At 44.8% G+C, this 18,108-nt stretch overlaps 2 protein-coding genes across 4 annotated transcripts; one reads left to right on the top strand and one right to left on the bottom strand.

Annotated features, from left to right (window-relative positions):
- Positions 1–1,104: 1,104 nt before the first annotated feature.
- BRIX1 (biogenesis of ribosomes BRX1) lies at positions 1,105–6,173 on the bottom strand. Its single transcript, XM_075411021.1, has 10 exons — positions 5,976–6,173; positions 4,915–5,026; positions 4,467–4,510; positions 3,780–3,850; positions 3,356–3,405; positions 3,184–3,257; positions 3,037–3,087; positions 2,663–2,764; positions 2,006–2,134; positions 1,105–1,684 (listed from the first exon to the last, which is right to left on the bottom strand). The coding sequence occupies exons 1-10, from the start codon at positions 6,108–6,110 to the stop codon at positions 1,415–1,417; spliced, it is 1,038 nt and encodes a 345-aa protein (XP_075267136.1). The 5' UTR covers positions 6,111–6,173; the 3' UTR covers positions 1,105–1,414.
- RAD1 (RAD1 checkpoint DNA exonuclease) lies at positions 6,143–14,420 on the top strand. 3 transcript variants are annotated; one of them, XM_075411020.1, is made up of 6 exons: positions 6,723–7,033; positions 7,941–8,732; positions 9,454–9,562; positions 11,966–12,224; positions 12,579–12,677; positions 13,001–14,420. In XM_075411020.1, the coding sequence occupies exons 2-6, from the start codon at positions 8,703–8,705 to the stop codon at positions 13,182–13,184; spliced, it is 681 nt and encodes a 226-aa protein (XP_075267135.1). In that variant the 5' UTR covers positions 6,723–7,033; positions 7,941–8,702; the 3' UTR covers positions 13,185–14,420. The 3 variants fall into 3 exon arrangements, with proteins under 3 accessions (XP_075267133.1, XP_075267135.1, XP_075267134.1); XM_075411019.1 differs by lacking the exon at positions 6,723–7,033 and having other exon boundaries at positions 7,297–8,410; positions 8,497–8,732; XM_075411018.1 differs by lacking the exons at positions 6,723–7,033; positions 7,941–8,732 and adding an exon at positions 6,143–6,409 and having other exon boundaries at positions 13,001–14,419.
- The last annotated feature ends 3,688 nt before the right edge of the window (positions 14,421–18,108 follow it).

Below are 18,108 nucleotides of genomic sequence, written 5' to 3' on the forward strand. Positions count from 1 at the left end.
TTGCTGAGCAGTAATGTTTCACCCAATGATGGCTGGAATTTTGTGGTCTGATTGGAGGCTGATGCCTTAGAATCACAGAATCATAGGGAGGAAGAGACCTCTAAGATCATCGAGTCCAACCATCCACCCAACATCACCATTCCTACTGTTCTACACTCCTTTCCCCAGCTAATAACTTATGAACATAGTCACTTATTTAACTTGATCTGGCAAAAGGGCAGACTCACAGACAGTAATTTCCTAAAAGCTCCATGAAAAAATACAGCCCCGACTTACAGCTCGCTTCATGAGACAATGTCAATTGTCAGACGGGGCAAGAACCAATGAACCAAACTCTGGACTTTCTGCTCTTCGTCAGTGCACAGTACCCACTGCTGCACTTAAAGTGCAGACATCATCCACGAGCAAAGGCAAGGCTTTCCCTGTAGTAACTTTTCAGCAATAGCAGTAGCTGATTTGCCAATTTTATAAAGAAAAATCTACATGGACTCACTTCACTTTGAAAAAACAAGATCTAAACACATATAATTGAACCAGGAGGATAGTATATTAAAAAAAAAAAAAATTGCTTGCATGTGTAAGTGTATAAAAGCATGGATTTCTGTTAATTATTGCTTTTAAGCCCTGCTCAGTAACAGAGCGTCACGAGCAATTTGATTTCAGGCGACTGTAGGTGCATGGTTTTCATACGCAGTCACGGGTAGCATGTAACTCTCGCCTTTAGGGAACTTGCAATGAATTTGGTATTAAGGGCTAGAATCCTAAGTTAGCCTGTTTCTCCCCCATAGTTATGTTTCAGGTCTTAAGAACCTGATGAGGTACAGAAGCTACCACAGGCAAAAGCAGCAGCTTTTTTTACTGTTAATGAAGAAGAGCAATTAAGAGGCCATAACCCTTTGCGTTCCCTAGGGATTATGAGGACAAAAAAAATTAACACTGCTCCCCGAGAGAGAATTCTTATAAAGTTAAAACTTTTAAAAGGATTTTCTACTGCTGTCAGACTAGGAAAGCTGACTTTTGAATGCTGGTTAATGATGAGCACGAATGACTACCCAGTTATTTTTATTCCTTGTATACGTTACAGTGAGTTGTTTCTCAGAGGTATTCAAGTATAAAAGGCCAATTCTCAAAAGCAGAAATACTGCAGAAAGAGTGTCTTATTCCCCCATCCCCGCTGCCACGTTTTTTTAAAACCCAGAGTCACCTCAGAGAGGAAGACAATAAAAGAATGCAAACTCAGTCATAATGAAGAAATTGATACTTTGTTTACTTAAAACTGAAGTCCAGTTAGTTTTGCCTGTAAAAACAAGTATTTACAGTATTAAGTCAATACAGCTACGAAATATAGCTAGGTATTCCTATACCAGACTAACAGATGACTTTGGAGCCTGCTTTGTTTCTTCACTTGTAACATTTATGCTGATTTTTCAGTTCTGAAAAACTTTTTTTGCTTCTTCCTCTGAAATTTGCGTAGCTTCTTCTTGTCTTTAACAATTGGCTTGGACTCTGGTTTCACAAGCTGTATTTCCACTGGCTTTTCTTCAGCTGGAGTTTCAAAGACCACTTCAGTGGGATCTTCTTCAATAAGCACCTTACTCCCTTTTTTCTTAATCTTTTGTACTTCCTTCACTTGCTGTTTCTCTCTAAACTTAGCTGCCACCGACAATCTTATCAGCCGCCGATGCTATAAAAATAAGAATTTGAACTAAATCAGATGTCAAATAAGCAAGATGGAGGAAATTAGGAGTTAAAGAAACAGGTGGTAAATTCTCTGCTTAACTGTGAAAACCCTCAGTGCAATGCCATCTTTTCAGTGACACGAATTTTGCATTCATTCAGTTTTTACACAATTACTCTGTTCTCAAATTGTGATCAGTTAGGGCACTCTTTTCTACAAAGGTTTTCCAAGCAAAGGGATATGTGGTTCTGCTGCACAGCGAGCTTGCAAAGCCATTCTACAAAATAGTCGCTAAATGGAAGCAGAGACAAAGACAAAGCTGCTTACCATATTTGGAGACTGGTAATGGGGATTTTCATACAGAGTTGGTCCTCCAAAGCTACCTTGGAAGATTTTTATGAGGTTCAGGACAAAACGAGGCCCGATTTCTACTAGAGATGCATCTTCTTCTATTATCTGCAACAGAAAGAATACTCCCTCATGGACCGAATCAAAGTGTATGACCTCCTGGGCAGCCTGCACACAGTGATACACAACTGAATTTAAATTCAAGATAGGATGCCACTGGAGCTGATAAGCTGGACTTGTACACCATTCTGTACATAAAGCAGTTCTTTTGGGTTCAGGCAAACAGCGAGTACTAGGCATTTGTGAATTCCTCCTGCAGAAAGCAAGATCCAGCACACTGTGGACCAAGGCACCAAGTAAGGTTAAAAGACAGGCGAAGCTGAGCCTTTAGCTACCAGTTCCTGTTACCAAGGCAACCATCACAGAATTGCAACTAACAGAAAACAAGTTGAAGTACACAGAGCAGCTCTCTCCAGAATCAAGAGAGAAGGCAAGTCATTTTAGGACACTGAAGTTACTTTGTGCAAGCACTAGATGTCAGCATATCCTGGTAGTAATGATTCTTCTCATGTTAATGGATTTGACGTGAAATTACTCCACCGAGCACCACTTAAAAAGCTAAAAGAGACCACTAACCTGGTAATTCCGAAACCAGATCCTCTCGTCTGTAACAGTGAAGGTGAAAACATGGTCTACAAAAGGCTGGCTTTTGGGGTGATACTGTGGTGTACTAAATATCTGCAAGAAAAGGCAGTATTTCTAAATAACTTAACTGTAAGAGGCCAAACATAAATGGCTTATTTTTAATTCATTTTCATTTACTAAGATCCCGATCCCAAGTTACATTTCAAAACGCAAAACTTCAGAATAAGTGTCCCAGTGATCTGAAGCACATCAGAAGTTCAGCAGTATAAAGCTACCACTTAAAAAAGCCCTGAGATTTTTAATTACATTGCCATAAAACAATTCCAGCGAGGAAGAAACAATGCACAGCAGAACTACACACTGACCTGAATAAACAATTCTTTCAGCAGTGCATAGTGTGGCTCCTTGTCGAATGTCTACAAAAGAAAAATGTAATTTTACGTACAAAGCTAAATGCAATAGTTATGTAAAGAAAACAAAAGCATACTTGATGAATTAAAACATATACTTACTGGATCAAAAGACAAAAGGGGCCGGCTGCCCCTTAGGCAGTTTCCTGTCATCTTCAATTCAGCCAGTGTGTGAACTACAGTGGGTTTTTTCAAAAAGATCATTTTAGTACTTACAGAAAACTGCACAGACAAGAAAGCAAGAGTCCAAATACAATAATGTCAACCAACTTACTGTTCTGCACTAAGAATTTAGCTGATGGTCCCTGGGGTGTATTTGAAAGCCTGCAGAGGACAGGTAGTGGGGAAGAGAGAAAATAAAAATGTTAACAGCAGCCAGAAGGTGTGTTGGATTTCTATAGCAAGGTCCAATCAGATACTTCTGTATTGACATAATTTCAGTTGCTTTTACAGCATTATTGAGTTCCTTTAACATAAATACTTGCTTTCTAAACAATTTTGTAAAATGCTTCTGTAAACAGTCTACAAAAGCTGACCACACATTGTAAACCTGCACTACCCACAGAAGTGCAGGATTAGTACAGACTTAACTAAGCAACACTATTTCATGAATCTTCAATTACAGTAAGAAACTTCAGACAGAACAGAAGCATCCCCAGCTATATATGGAAATGTAAGAAAACATAACATTTCCTTACCACATATAAAGATCCTGTTTCTTTTTGGCTTCAAAAAAGATGCACTTATTGCAGTTTTTCATTTCACACACCTACACAAGACACGTCAAATTAGCTGTTTACAAATTTTCAAAAACTTCCCACACTGATCTCTAATATCTTTCCCCTCCGAAATGTAAGTTCAAAAGCAAAGGTCTCATCTTCATAAATTACACCTACTGATCCCCAAACTTAAGCACCTGTTTTGTTGAAAAATCTCATGTATTTATTATCATGAGTATACCTTCACTAAAGCTACAAGCAACGTGGTAAGCTCTCCAGGATATAAACACCAGACCAGGAGCTGTGACATGAAATTCCAGATTCAGAACTACCCACGTCCTACTACGCTGTTTGGCCTGGCTGCATATTTGTTCCCTGCTTTCTTCAAATACAAACTGTAATACACGTTTCACCTACACAGAAAGGCATATTCTGTTTTCCTTGTTCTGACGATAGTCTATGTTTAATTAAAGGATTCATTTTGGTTTTATTAATCAAAAGTCATCTTCCTGTTTTAACACGAGCACTTTTTGAATGCCAGTAATTTTCATCTATGCAGTTACCCTACAACTTGTATGAGATCCTTTGAACTTGCTTATCCTTTCCTCTTGCAAATTGAATTTCCAGAGAAAATAAACGAGAGGCACAAGTTAAATCCTGGATTACCTCATTAATCACAAACAACTGGTCTTTACGGTCCATTTTAGTATCTGGAAGACAAGAATAATATTTAGAAGGCTGGAAAACCAATTTAACACAAGAAATTCTTTGAATAGTCAGTCCTTTTGCAAAAATGTTTACTGGGTATAAATGAAAGATCAAGAATAACCATCAAGTTGCTTCAGCCATGTTACGCAACAAATAAACACAGCAACAAAAGTATCTAGGAGCTTGCGGGACTGATGACACCATAGGAGTGATGTCCCAGAGAATATTAAGATGCAACGACCGTCACTGTGTTTGGTGGCACAACAGGGATTTGGTGTTTTTTTCCTTAAGATAAAAATTTCATCAAAACAGTTATGTAGCACATTTTTTAAAATAACAGGTTGTTAGCAGTTCTTGGTTTAAAACTATTCTGTAAACATAAGTCGGGGATGGTGCCTAACCCTACCCGCTTTAGAGTGAGGCATCAACGTTCTTAAGTCTTGCATTAGGTGTCTTGTTCTGAAATTAATTCCACGAGAAGAGAAAATAAGCACTCGTTCCTTGTTTCTCCATTTACCCTAGGAAAAAGACACAAAAGTTACGCCGGAAAAGGAAGTTTCCAGCCTTACAGGTACTACAACACAGCAACAGTAAACGTTTGAACTGCAATTACAGAAAAGCACAGTATGAACACTTGCTCATCATCTCCCCACCCGCACAGAATCACTCCCAGCAGGAGTGCTGACTATCCTGCAGGATGCAGGGGCATAAGTTTTTAGGTGAAGAACTGCCATCCATCCTGCTTCAGGATGTTCCTACGCAAAGCCTTCTGCTCGTACGAAACACCTAAGTGTTCAGAAAGCCACAGGCAGCACTTGCTCGCCACGGGCACCCCTCCTTCCCTGCAGAATGAACTCAGCTACAGTCTCGGAGCAAGATTCAGCTTTCCCTACAGACAAGCGCGTGACGAAATCTCAAGACTTCACCGTGCTACTTTTTATTTTCCTTCTAAGCAAACTGCAAGGCAATTACCGAAGCTTTCTCAGGATGATTCCTAAACCAGACATAATTTCCACAGGTCCTTCGTATACAACAGAACTATGCAGCTCCCCAGAATATGTCTGAGATTAAGGTAACGCATTCACATTGGCCAGAATAACGCTCTCCACGCATTTTCACAGCAATAACACACCAGAACACGTTACTTTCATTCCTGCCGGGATTATAAAAGAATTACGACTACGGCTCTCGACCCCCGCTCGACCTGCGGGTTCTTCCGGCACCCTAGGCCCCGCAGCCAGCCCCGGGCCCCGCAGCCCGCGGCAGCCGGGCCGGTCCGCTGCCCCGCTGCCGCGCCGACCCTCCGCAGCAGCAGCAGCCTCCGCCGAGAGGGAGGGCAGCCCTCCCCGCGGGGACGGGACGGCCCGGGCACGGAGGCGGCGGTCCCTCAGGCGGGTAAAGGCCGGCCCGGGGCAGGCGGCGGAGAGGCGGACACGCGGCCCGGAGCGGCCCGGGGCCGGGAGGTACCTGGGAGACCGGCGGCGGGATGCTGTACTCCTCCGGGCCCGGCTTGGCATCCGGCTCGGGCGCGCTGGGGGCCCGCTTCGCTCTCTTCTTCGGCCGCTCAGCGGGGGCGCCGCGCTTCCTCTTGGCCACCGCCATCTTGCCCGCACCACGCCGTGCCCGCGGCCGCTCTCGCTTCCGCCCGCCCGCCGGTACTTCCGGCTTCCCCCCGGAAGCGCGGGGCTCGCGGCGGGGTCGGCGCGATGCCGCTCTCCACGCAGCCGTCCGCCAGCGGCGAGCCGTGCCTGCTGGCCGCCAGCCTGGACAACGCCCGCCACCTCTCCAGCCTCCTCAGGGCCGTCCACTTCCAGGACCACGCCACCTGCTTCGCCACGGCCAACGGCCTCCGGGTCACGGTGGAGGACGCCAAGTGCATCCAGGCCAACGCCTTCATCCAGGTGAAGCGCGGCCCCGGGCCCGGCCGCGGCTGGCGAGGCGGCGCCTCCCCGGCCTTGGCGCTGGGAAGGGGCTGGTGCCGCTGCTGGGGGCCGCGGGAAGGCCCCGGGTGCGTGGTAGAGGAGGCGCACGGCGGGTGTGCCCGCGGAGAAGGGGAGACCGTGGTGAAATCACAGAATCACAGGGCGGTTTGGCTTGGAAGGGACCTTACAGATCACCTCGTTCCAACCCCCCTGCCATGGGCAGGGACCCCTGCCACCAGACCAGGTTGCTCAGAGCCCCATCCAACCTGGCCTTGAACACTGCCAGGGAGGGGGCAGCCACAGCTTCTCTGGGCAGCCTGGGCCAGGGCCTCACCACCCTCAGAGTGAAGAATTTCTTTCTTATATCTAATCTAAATCTACCCTCTTTCAGCTTGAAGCCATCACCCCTTGTCCTAGCCCTTGTACAAAGCCCCACTCCAGCTTTCTTGCAGGCCCCCTGTAAGTACTGGAAGGCCGCAATCAGGTCTCCCCGTAGCCTTCTCTTCTCCAGGCTGAACAGCCCCAGCTCTCTCAGCCTGTCCTCACAGAGGAGTTCCAGCCCTCGGATCATCTTTGTGGCCTCCTCTGGCCCCGCTCCAACAGGTCCGTGTCTGTCCTGTGCTGAGAAGTCACGGCATAGGTGTGGCAGCCAAGGTGAAAGAAGTGCTGTGATGAGGCTGTGGTCATTTATGAGATGTCCATGCTATTGAAAGGGCAAGCTCAGTGCCTGGTTTGTTCGTGCATGCCTGGTTGTGTGATGAGCTTGCAGCCTTATTTAGTGTGTGGACACCTGCTAAGCCCGCTGGTCCTTCCAGCCAAACCGTTCTTAGATGCATGAGTGAGTTCAGGAAGTATCCAGCTATCTTTTAAGCGTTTTTATTATGTTTCATCCCACAGCCAAAAAGGTGAATTTAAGTCAACTCTGAAAGAGATTACAGGCTCACAGACACTCATCTCCAGCCTATCAGCTGGGCTAAGCTGAGAGGTTCCAACCACAAGGCAGGAGTGTGTTCTTCATCACTTGATTGGAGCAGTGGTCTGCCCCTTTCGTGCTCTAATTCTGCCTGTGCTGAGCTTTGTCCAGAAAGGGTGGGGATCTCACCTACATTGAACCATTCACATAGACAGCTTTAAATAACAATTTAAATTATTTCTTCTTAACTTGCATCTAATATAAGATCAAAAGCAGCCTTGCTCTCTTTTCTGCTACCTCTTTTGTAGCTGTGTCTGCTGGCTTTGCTTCATTTTAATATTTTTAATTGGTATTTTAAAGTGCGCTGTTTTTATTTTTCTATTCTAAACAATGGTGTATTTTCTGAGTGGTTTTTGTTTGTTTGTGTGTGTGTATTTAATGCACATCCAACTTGTAAGTGCTTTGCCTATAAGAACAGGCTCCATGCGGTTTCCTGTGTTTGAAAGCATGTGTGATACTGAGGATAGAAATGGAAGGGGCAAGGAATGTGTTATGGTAGTAACTCAAATCCAACTTTACCTTTCTTCTGTCCTTTAGAGTCTGTGTCTGGTATCTGTGAAACTGGAGTTTGAGCTGTGTGTGAAAGGGGAGAAGCCTGAAGTCTCCCTGTTCCTGCATCTCACTCTCCTTTCTCCTGCACAGTCCTTCTTTACACTAGTGCTGTATTTGTTTATTTAGCTTTCTGCTATTTGAGTGAGTTAAGCTGGCTCATGAAGTGGCCAGCGTGTGCTAGTGGAAGTTAAGCAGTGGACACATGTGGGCAGGAGCAGAGAAGAAGTGAAGGGAGGTATCTTGGAGAGTGTTGAGCTGTAAAATATGGAGTAGAATTGTTCCGTTGGAAGGCATCTGCGATGATCATCTAGTCCAACTGCCTGACCACTTCAGGGCTGACCAGAAGTTCAAGGATGTTGTGAAGGGCATTGTCCAAATGCCTCTGAAACGCCTGGGGGCTTGGGGCGTCGACCACCTCTCTGGGAAGCCTCTTCCAGTGTTCGACCACCCTCTCGGTAAAGAAATGCTTCCCAATTTCCAGTCTGAACCTGCCCTGGTGCAGCTTTGAACCATTCCCATGTGTCCTGTCACTGGGTCCCAGGGAGAAGAGCTCGGCACCTCCCTCCCCACGTCCACTCCTCAGGAAGCTGCAGAGAGCAATGAGGTCGCCCCTCAGCCCCCTTCTCTCCAAACCAGACAAGCCCAGAGTCCTCAGCCACCCCTCACAGGACATTCCTTCCAGCCCTCTCACCAGCCTTGTTGCCCTCCTCTGGACACACTCCAGGACCTTCTCATCCTTCTTAAACGATGGGGCCAGAACTGCCCACAGCACTCGAGGTGAGGCTGCACCAACGCTGACTGCAGCGGGGTGATCCCCTCTTTTGCCCGGCTGGTGATGCTGTGCCTGATGCACCCCAGGGTGGGGTTTGCCCACTGGGCTGCCAATAAAAGTATGTAGCTGTTTTCAAAGTTTTCAAAGAAGGCTCACATCCTCCTGCTTTGTTTTGGAGGCATTCTGTTTCTGCAGTTACCACAAAGTCGCTAGTGCCCAGTGGCAATTGGGGTATCCTGGAGTAGTTTACCCCCATCAGACTAGTCAAAGGCGTGTTTCAGCACATGTTTCAGTGTGGTAAAGTCACTATTCTGATTTGTTCTTACATATTTTTGTTATATGAGATGTTTTTTTCATGTTCTGAGTGAAGATAAGTAAGTAAGTGTTGTTTTTGGAGGAGGATGACACTTACATTGTAAAGTTCCCTCAATGTTTCCAGCTCTGTAAGTAGGCAGCTTTAGGCTTGAACACTTGTAGCTTGTTTTTAACTTTTAAAAGACAAGTGTTTAGGTTTTCATGCCTGTGCCATGCTACTTTGTTTCAACTGTGACCTGATTTATTTTACTGGTTTTGAGGATGAAGACCCATTTTTCCTGCATCAATATTGCGTTACATTTAGAAACCATGTTGTATTGCACTGATTTATGAAAGTGAAAGTGCTGAATTTAAGGAAACAAGTGTAAACTAAAATAATTGCCGAAACTTGCCTCTGTTCATCTCGTACAGGCAGAAATTTTTCAAGAATTTGCTGTTCAGGAGGAATCGGTGACATTCCGGATCAATTTGTCAGTTCTTCTTGACTGCTTGACCATTTTTGGTGCCAATTCTTTGCCAGGTATGGTGCGTATTTACCTTGACAGTGTATGTGTATCATGTAATCACAATCACAAACCTGTACATAGCTATAGGGAGGTGTCCAGTCTTCGCAAAACTTCTGTCGTCCTCACCTGAAGTCCTTCTGAGCATGGCAGCTATCGCTGTTAAGCAGGATCCTCCCTGTTTACTTAAGCTGATACGAATGTGTGCTGTGATAAAAGTCAACGGAGAGAAGAAAGGAGCTGGTGGATGTGAGCCTAGCCAGTGTGTCAGGGACCGCTGCAGCAGGAGAGGCTAAAAGAGGCCAATTCAGTTTGGAAGGTGGAATAAAGGCATGTGTCTCTGTGACAGTCTTGAGGTAGCTGAGAGACAGTGGACTTTTCCTGTGAAGGTGATGTTTCCTGGATCTGTGTAAGGCACAGAAGAACCACTTGTTTTGGGAGAGAACCCTTTTGTGGCATGAGGTCCAATGAACAGCCCCAGCTTGTACCCTTGCTCTGTTTTTGGGCTGAAGATCTCAAGTAGTTTCTGAAATCTTGATAAGAAAACATTTCAAGTAATTTATTCAGGAATTTCTGGAAAGTTGTGTGATGTTTAAGCTGGAGTTCGGACTCTGAGACCAGTGCTGTACCCTAGGACTGACATATGTCGTGACTGCCTTTGACGTTGATCTGTTTTCAGTCCAGGGCCCGAATTGTCCACATCACACAAACGCTAATTTGTTCCCAGGTGCCCCTTGCTTAAGGGGAAGACCTGGGCACAGCTGGCAGAATAGTTCCTCTGGAGCCCATTCAGGGTAGTCAGGATGGATGCAGAGAATGCCAAGGTTCCCTCTGCTAGGGATGGTGTTTCACACCGCCTCATGGTTTTAGGTGGCCAGCAGGTCAGGCTGCACGTAGCCTCAACATCAGGCTATAAGACTACTGCTTCGGCAGGCTGCACCAGCCTCTTACCAGAGCTGTCACTTTGAGCTGAAAAAGCATGAAAGCTGTTGGTACATCTTAAGGCTGCAGGGGATCCACAGTGGTCTTACAAGGGACTCAGGCTGACTTACTGCAGTGAGCTGTGGCAGAAATCAGCACACTCAGAGACAGTATAGGCATAGCTTGGAATTTGTCTTGCTAACAAAAAATTTTGTATGAACTCAATAATAAATGTGCTCTCTTTTCCAATATTTTTGTGGCTTGTGCAACCCTGGAACATCCAGCTGCCTCAGAAACATTAACGAGCATATGCATGAATTGGGAAATGTTCTGGTACGGATTTACTGGGCTTGAAGAAGTCCGCAGGGGTACCAGGTAGCACCATCGGTTCACTGCTTCTGCTCCCAGTGCAGAAGCTGTTATGTGGCAGCTTAGGTTCCTTCCATTCTTCAAGCTATGCTTGCGTCTGTTTTGTGAATATTATCTCCAGCTTGCAGATAAGGTACTGAGGAATGGTATTTACCTAAGGTCTCACAAGACCACCTGCGGCTGGATTGGGTAGCACTTCAGGTGCTGTAAGAGCACTTTAGGTCTTGTTTATCAAGTGTGTGAATCGCAAAAATCAAATAGGCTGTATTGTTGGTCCTGTTTGCAGTATTTCCAGTGACAGAGGTGCGTGGGAAGCTGCCTTCACAATTATGTGTACAAATACTGAATTACATGAACCCATTTGTTTAAAAAAAAAAAACTGTCTTAGCAAGTTTTATTTCCTGTACAGTTATTTATTTTTTTACTTGATGGTTGTTCAAAAAACATTTCACAAGCAAAGAGAACTACAAGTTAGCATGACTGTTTGAGTGCTACAGGATGTACTGTGTACTCACGGGGGGTAAGAGTGAAAACGTCAGTTTTTCTGGGCAGTTCTGCCACTGCAGCTATGTGTTGAACTCCATATTCCATTTGTTTCTGTTGTGACTCTGACCTAAACACCTAAATCAACTGCACTAAACGGCACTCTGATTTTGTGAAACCGAACGTTCAGGTTATGATCACCTAGCAAAAGGAGGATGTGACCGTAACGCAGGCTAAGCTACATGAAATTCAGTTTGAGTTACACAAGTAACAGGGGTAGTAAAGAAAGATGGTGTGAGCCAGAGAGAGCCTCAAGACGGTAGAGGATTTTCTGGTTCCGCTAAACTACTTGCAGCATATCCAGCTTCATTGTCACAGCTAGTGTTTCCTGTTTGGTACATGACAGAAGTTGAATTTGAGTTGGTGTCTACATACAAATCATTTCATTTTGCTGCATAGGCACTAGCACTTCATAGGGTGTCTCAGAGGCTCCACAAAGCATGCTACATCAGTGTATTGCAGGCTGGACCAAACATGCTAGATCAAATTGATCTGTGCCCCATATGCCAGTAAAACGTGAATTTTCTAAAGTGATCAGATGTGGTAGCTAGCTCTCTGAAAAATACGTATTTCATTCTCTTTTTCAGGAACATCAACGGCTCTTAGGATGTGTTATCGTGGTTATGGTTACCCCTTGATGCTGTTCTTGGAAGAAGGAGGAGTAGTGACTGTGTGCAAAATTAACACTCAGGAACCTGAGGAGTTGTTAGACTTTGATTTCTGCAGTACAAAGGTTGTTAATAAAATTATCCTGCAGTCAGAGGGGCTACGAGAAGCGTTTGCTGAACTGGATATGACCAGTGAAGTTCTGCAGATTACCATGTCTCCAGATAAACCCTACTTCAGGTACTGGAAACTATGCTTTCAACACAAATGTTCATGCTTGGCGTCCACTGGAAAGGACTGAAGTTTTCAGGATGAAGGAGGGGGGAGCTATTGTAGAATATTGCTTTATTTCAAGAACAATTGGAATGAGTATAGCAAAACATAGTATGTAATCTATTTAACATAGTGATGAATGTATTGACAACCTGGTAAATGTGACACTGATGCAGACAGTTTAGCGTTTTTAATTAAATAAAGCAAAACAAACAGTAGTGTTTTGTGAAACAGCCGTGGAGATACACAAGATGACTGATTCTGACGAGTTTTAAGGGAGCAGTGATCAGGTGTTTTGAGTGGGTGCCATTTGTTTTCCAGGTTATCCACGTTTGGAAATGCAGGAAGTGCACATCTGGACTACCCTAGGGACTCTGATTTGATGGAAGCATTCCGCTGTAACCAGACTCAGACAAACAGGTTAGTGAGTCTGTGATCAGTGCCCTCTGTGGCAGATATGTGTTCTTGCTAGAAACTCAAAAAAAAAAAATGGTTTTGTATTACTGCAACATTTATTTCACTAGTACAGGAAGACAAAAAATACTTCCTGTCTGATAAAAACCTATGTCTGTGGTCAAAAGCTAAGCAATAACAATGTCTGTCCAATGTTGTTACCTGGAAAAGATAAATTAGCAGGTTGCTAATTGTTTTTTAATTATTGTGTTACTTTAATTGGGAGTAGTGTTTCAGCTTCTCTCTGCATAATGCATCTTTTTCAGATGACTTTCTTTTTTCCCCTGCAGGTACAAGATTTCTTTGCTTAAACCATCTACAAAGGCATTGGCTTTATCTTGTAAAGTGTCCGTTCGAACAGATGCTCAGGGATTTCTTTCACTGCAGTATATGATTAGGAATGAAGATGGACAGATCTGTTTTGTGGAATACTATTGTTGCCCTGATGAGGATGTTACTGAAGCAGAACTGTAGGGGTATGTTTTAGCGTCTGCAGTATATTTATGGATGTGTGAAATACTATATTTTTTTTATAAAACTGAGGGAAAGCTGTAAAGATTGATAGAGTTGGTATTGTAATTTTTTTTTAACCTTGGATTTAGAAATAAGAAGACTTCCTTTCAGTTCCCTTGCAAACATTTCTTAGCCTGGACTCAAAAAACTGAAGCTGAGAACCCAAAACGGGGGGTTGATCTGCTGTAGCCACTGATTCCAGCACAGATGTTAGCAGTGTTCGTGTAGTATGTTGCTGCCTCTTAATGGTGTTCTCCAATAATTTTTGATTGTGTTTTGTTTTTTGTCTTTGGCTCATTTTAAGCAATTATGCAAAGGAAAATCTGAATACTAGCTGTGTGTTAGCCAGTTAACTTCCAGTGACTTAAAAATAAAACCAAATTTGTCTTGAAAGTGGCTGACGTTTTCAAACTGATTTCTCAATAGCAGCAGGTGGTTTCCTTCTGGCAAAGGCTGACATGTTTTGCTGGTGAAGCCACTGGGTTCCTCGTCATCTTGATTAATTCTTAATGTAACTCAATTCCTTGGAATTTTATCTGATATCGATTTACCCTTTTGTCTGCAGTATTGGTGTTGAATTGGTAAATTAAGATAGAAGCCAGGATTTACTTATTTGTTACCCATAACTGTTCTGGCAGTGTTACTGTTTTGTATGTAGTGATTTGTTACACATCTGCAAGAATGCTGCTGCTGAAATGTTGCTAAACACACATGTCCCCATTCCTGCTCTGCTACTCTACTAATGCTGTGAAGAATCATAAGAAGAGAGAAGCATTTCGTGTTTGAAATTATTTGTGAAGTTCGGTTACCTGAGGCAAAGGAACGTCTGCCTGTGTCCCGTGGAGTGGCGTACGTGTATCACTGCTAAAAATGGGCCTAGCCCCTTACTGAAAAGGGAGTGGGGTTTCTGCAGAGCGTTCTGCCATGGCCAGCTTTGCAAAGCAGTGGAGTGGGCTACGTTTAGGTCAAAAGCTGCACTTCTCCTTTCACACCTCTCTGCTGCAAACAACCTGCTGGAAACGGGAGGCCCACTGAGCCAGCTGGACCTTGAACCAGGCGCAGTGGCTGCAGATCACTGACATCTTCCTGCCTGGCTGGCGTGGGGTGCGACCCGAGGGTCGGCGATTGGCGGGTAGTTTCTGCAGCTTCAGGCTGTGGCCAAGTTTTGTTGTTTGTCAGGAGGTGAGGTCCTGCTTTGCACAGTGGAAAATGGTGTGTTTGTGTGTTACAGAGTTGATTGCTCTGCAGTTCAACAGAGTCCAAGTCCTTTCGATTTATTTTAAGTTTAAATTGCTTTTGTTGATCATTTTTCACCTCTTGCTTATGTCAACTAGAGTATACTTTAAGAGTACACAGTGTCAACAGTTCACTTTTGTCTTCCGTGCAGATCATCCATTTATTGCAGTAAATTTTACATTTGAAAAACAATTACAAATCTTTGAATTACAGGAGTGGTAAAGATGCCTGACAATATTCTAAATTACTCTAATTTACCCTTCCCCCCCCCCCCAAACTGAAGCATTTAGTATGGGTAAATTTCCTTTTGGCTTACTGTCTCAATTTCTTCAGTGAAAAAAAAAATTATGGTCTCATTGGGAATTATTAATATTATCCCTGACTACTGAATGTTAAGAATTATTTACATAATCTGCAGATGACAGGATAAAAATGAAACAGAACACATCACTTTCTTGAATTGATTGATTTTAGAGCATCAAAGTTCCTTCTGTTGTGTTCAAGGACATTACTGTGGGTTGGCATTTGTACTTTTATATAATTGCCCACAGATGTACTGTATTCTTAAAATAGTACTTTTAACGATTACTTCTATGACCTACCAACAGCAATCGTGGAAATAATACCCTAAGAAGTTAGAACACCACCAAATACCAGAAAGTAACGGTTGCCTTTCATAAATCATAGCTACTACAGACACGCACGGTCTGTGCAGGACGCAGATCTGTACCCCACCGGACCAGGTCAGGGTCTGGACTCATGGAGGTGGGGAGGAGCTTGTGCGCCTTGTGCCTTTGTGGGTATGGTTCTGGGTGGACAAACTGTGAAGTCTGGGCTACAGACTCCTTGCAGGAAGGCAAGGAGTGGATTTGGGATCCACCTGTGACAGCTTCTGTTACATCTCTGCCTTCAAACATGGTAAAATAAAAAGGGTGGAGAGGAGTGACTCGAAGGCCACTGTGCATCTTTTTGACCTGGTAAGTTGCTTAAATTCTGCAAACCTCCACTGTTGAATTAGGTTTGATTTCCTATCACACTTTGCATGAGACCCAGGACTCAGGTGACAGTACCTTTAGTACATTTTATCTCTTCTGCTTAGCGAGTCTTTTCACCTTGCAGACAATGGGAGACCTGCAGTAGAAGAAACCTTGAGTTCACGTTTTTTCCTTCAGTAGCATGGCGGAGCAGACTTGTCATAGCTCACATTTTGCCCAGCTGCTTTCTTATAAAATGGTACATATATGTACTCAGAATTACAGGTGGTGTAAAAAACTAAAAATAGTTCCTAGAGGTGGGAATGGGAACCATCCTTTTGCACCCAGGTTCAATGCAGTTGTAGGTGCTCCACGGCTGCTCTGATTGACTGCGCTGGGGGCTTTGGGCAACCTGGAGCCAGAGGCCAAAAAACTGACAAGTGACTTTTCCTCCAGTTATTTTGATTTTTGCTTTTCAGAGTAAGAACTGACCTCGAGCCTTCAGGAAGGCACTTTTATTCTACCTGAAAACCTCTACCAGTAGTGGTCTGGGACACTATTTGGGCCTTGGGTCCCATTGGTCTGCTAAGATGCTAGAAACCAAAATAATGACTGGCTCCTAGTCCTGACAGTCTCTATGCAACAAAACACCAACGGTGCTGGTGCTAAGTATTATCTCTTACCTTCCAACATGTTGAGAAGTTCTTGTGTCTCTGGCTTTCACGTGTTGAGGCCCATCCACAACCACAGCCTTTATAAGGTAAAGTTCAGCCACCTTCTCACTGAAGCCCTCATGGGCATCTGTTTTACCTTTTTGGAAGATAAAAAGTGGAGTGTACACCTGCTAGAAAGAGAAAGCTGCAACATAACCATGTCCAAATATACTGTTTTTAAAATACATCAGTTTTTAGGAGGATTTTTTGAAGTCTTGACTGATGTGTGGTCAATGCACTGCAGTTCTCCTAGCCATTCCCAGACATGAGGTACTTCTGTCAAGCTGCACAACAACCAAACCCAGTAAAAGTTCCCCTTCTGTTACACCAGTGAAGATCTGAACCCATGTGTGGCTGGTTGCTTGTTAGGAAATGCCTTGCTTGACACCAAACCTCCATGTGCCAAGTCAGCTGTACTTGGCATGTGTCCTGTATTTGACCAGTAAGTATGCCAAGGATTTTGAAGCACAAATGTAAAGGTATTAAATACATAAGCAATAGATACATTAAATATATATATACTTTTATGTATATATGTTTACATATTATGAATATCACTTGAAATATAAACTTATTTGATGAAGAACCCACGGGGTTGTTATCCTCTTCTAAAAACACATTTGGCATCAATTCACATCCTCCTGTATTGTTGACTGTGACAACCAGAAATGCTCCCATGGCATTATACGCCTCTGCTTCCGCGCCCCGCTGGGCCAGTATCTCTCACAGACAGGTCCGGAGCAGCTCGTGCCAGTACTGGCGTCCACAGCAAAATCTGTTAAGCCAGAATTTGTCGTTAGCTGATTCTCCCTTCGCTGGACCAGCCGTTTGCTGAATTCCTCGGCAGTGCCGAGACTCTGCCAGTTGTCTGCACTCGGTGTCACTTGGTGGGGGCGGAGGCTCCACGGAAGGCATGTCTCGGCAGCCTCCAGGAGCCGTGCGCCGTCGTGGCTCCAACTGACCCCATTTCTCCCAGAACAAGGCCTGCTCCTCATCAGGTCTCGCTGGACAGTCAGGAGCAGCCGTGCACGGCCAGTGTACGCCACCAGTAACCTTTGCGCTTTCTGGACGTGGGGAGATGAGGTTTTTCATCTCTCAAAAACACAGAAGGTTGAATTTTGCAGGCTCCGTTGCCTTGGGAGTGTTTTTTGTGGCAGGGCTGGAATTGCCCACCGCGGGCAGAACAAAGGGCTGCTTTGGTGGTACAACCCAAGAAGCACTGGGCATTCAAGGGTCCCTAGGGCAGCTTGAAGCGTGTACTTGTGTGCTCCTCTGAGCTCCTGTGTGGCACCCTGCCTTCTGCAGCATCGTTGCCCTCCCAAGATCTCCCGTTTCTGCCCCAGCCTGCAATGGCTTGCGGTTCGGGTGCCCTGTGCTCACCCCGGTGCCGCTCCCCGCAGCCGCCCAGCGTGAGACGCCTCTGTGCCAGCTGCCACTCAGCAACGGGAACACATCTGAAACGGAGAGAGGGTCCTCGGGGCGGGCAGACACAGGGATGAAGGACAGTCTGCAACAACAAGCACGAGGGTGTTTTCGTGGACAACGGGAGAACAGGAAATTCAGCAGTACAAACTGGCTCACCTCCTCTGGTCTCTGTTCTCACCCCTCAGTGTCCTCTTTGCACAGCCTTTCTCTCTGAGTGCATGAACCAGATGCTGTAGTTTTAATGAACTCTCAGGGCTGGACCTGCACTGAAGATGTTCACGTTGGATTTCTAACCCCAGTGGGCTTCGAGGCTGTTTGTGCTCAAGGGCCTTGCTCTGTGGGTACCTGAAAACCGAGGGCTAGTCTTGTTGCACTGAAGGTCCAGAAGCAGATTTTCAACACACAGGTTTCAAGGTGTTTGGCTCAGACAAGCCTAAATCTGCCTATATGCAGATGTGTCTGCCTTAGTTACTTTGACATGGTCTAACCAGTTGGCGTGGTCACCAGGACCCTTCTTACCTGTAAGAAGTAACTTAG

This window comes from Opisthocomus hoazin, chromosome Z, assembly GCF_030867145.1.
Source record: "Opisthocomus hoazin isolate bOpiHoa1 chromosome Z, bOpiHoa1.hap1, whole genome shotgun sequence".
NCBI lineage: Eukaryota > Metazoa > Chordata > Aves > Opisthocomiformes > Opisthocomidae > Opisthocomus > Opisthocomus hoazin.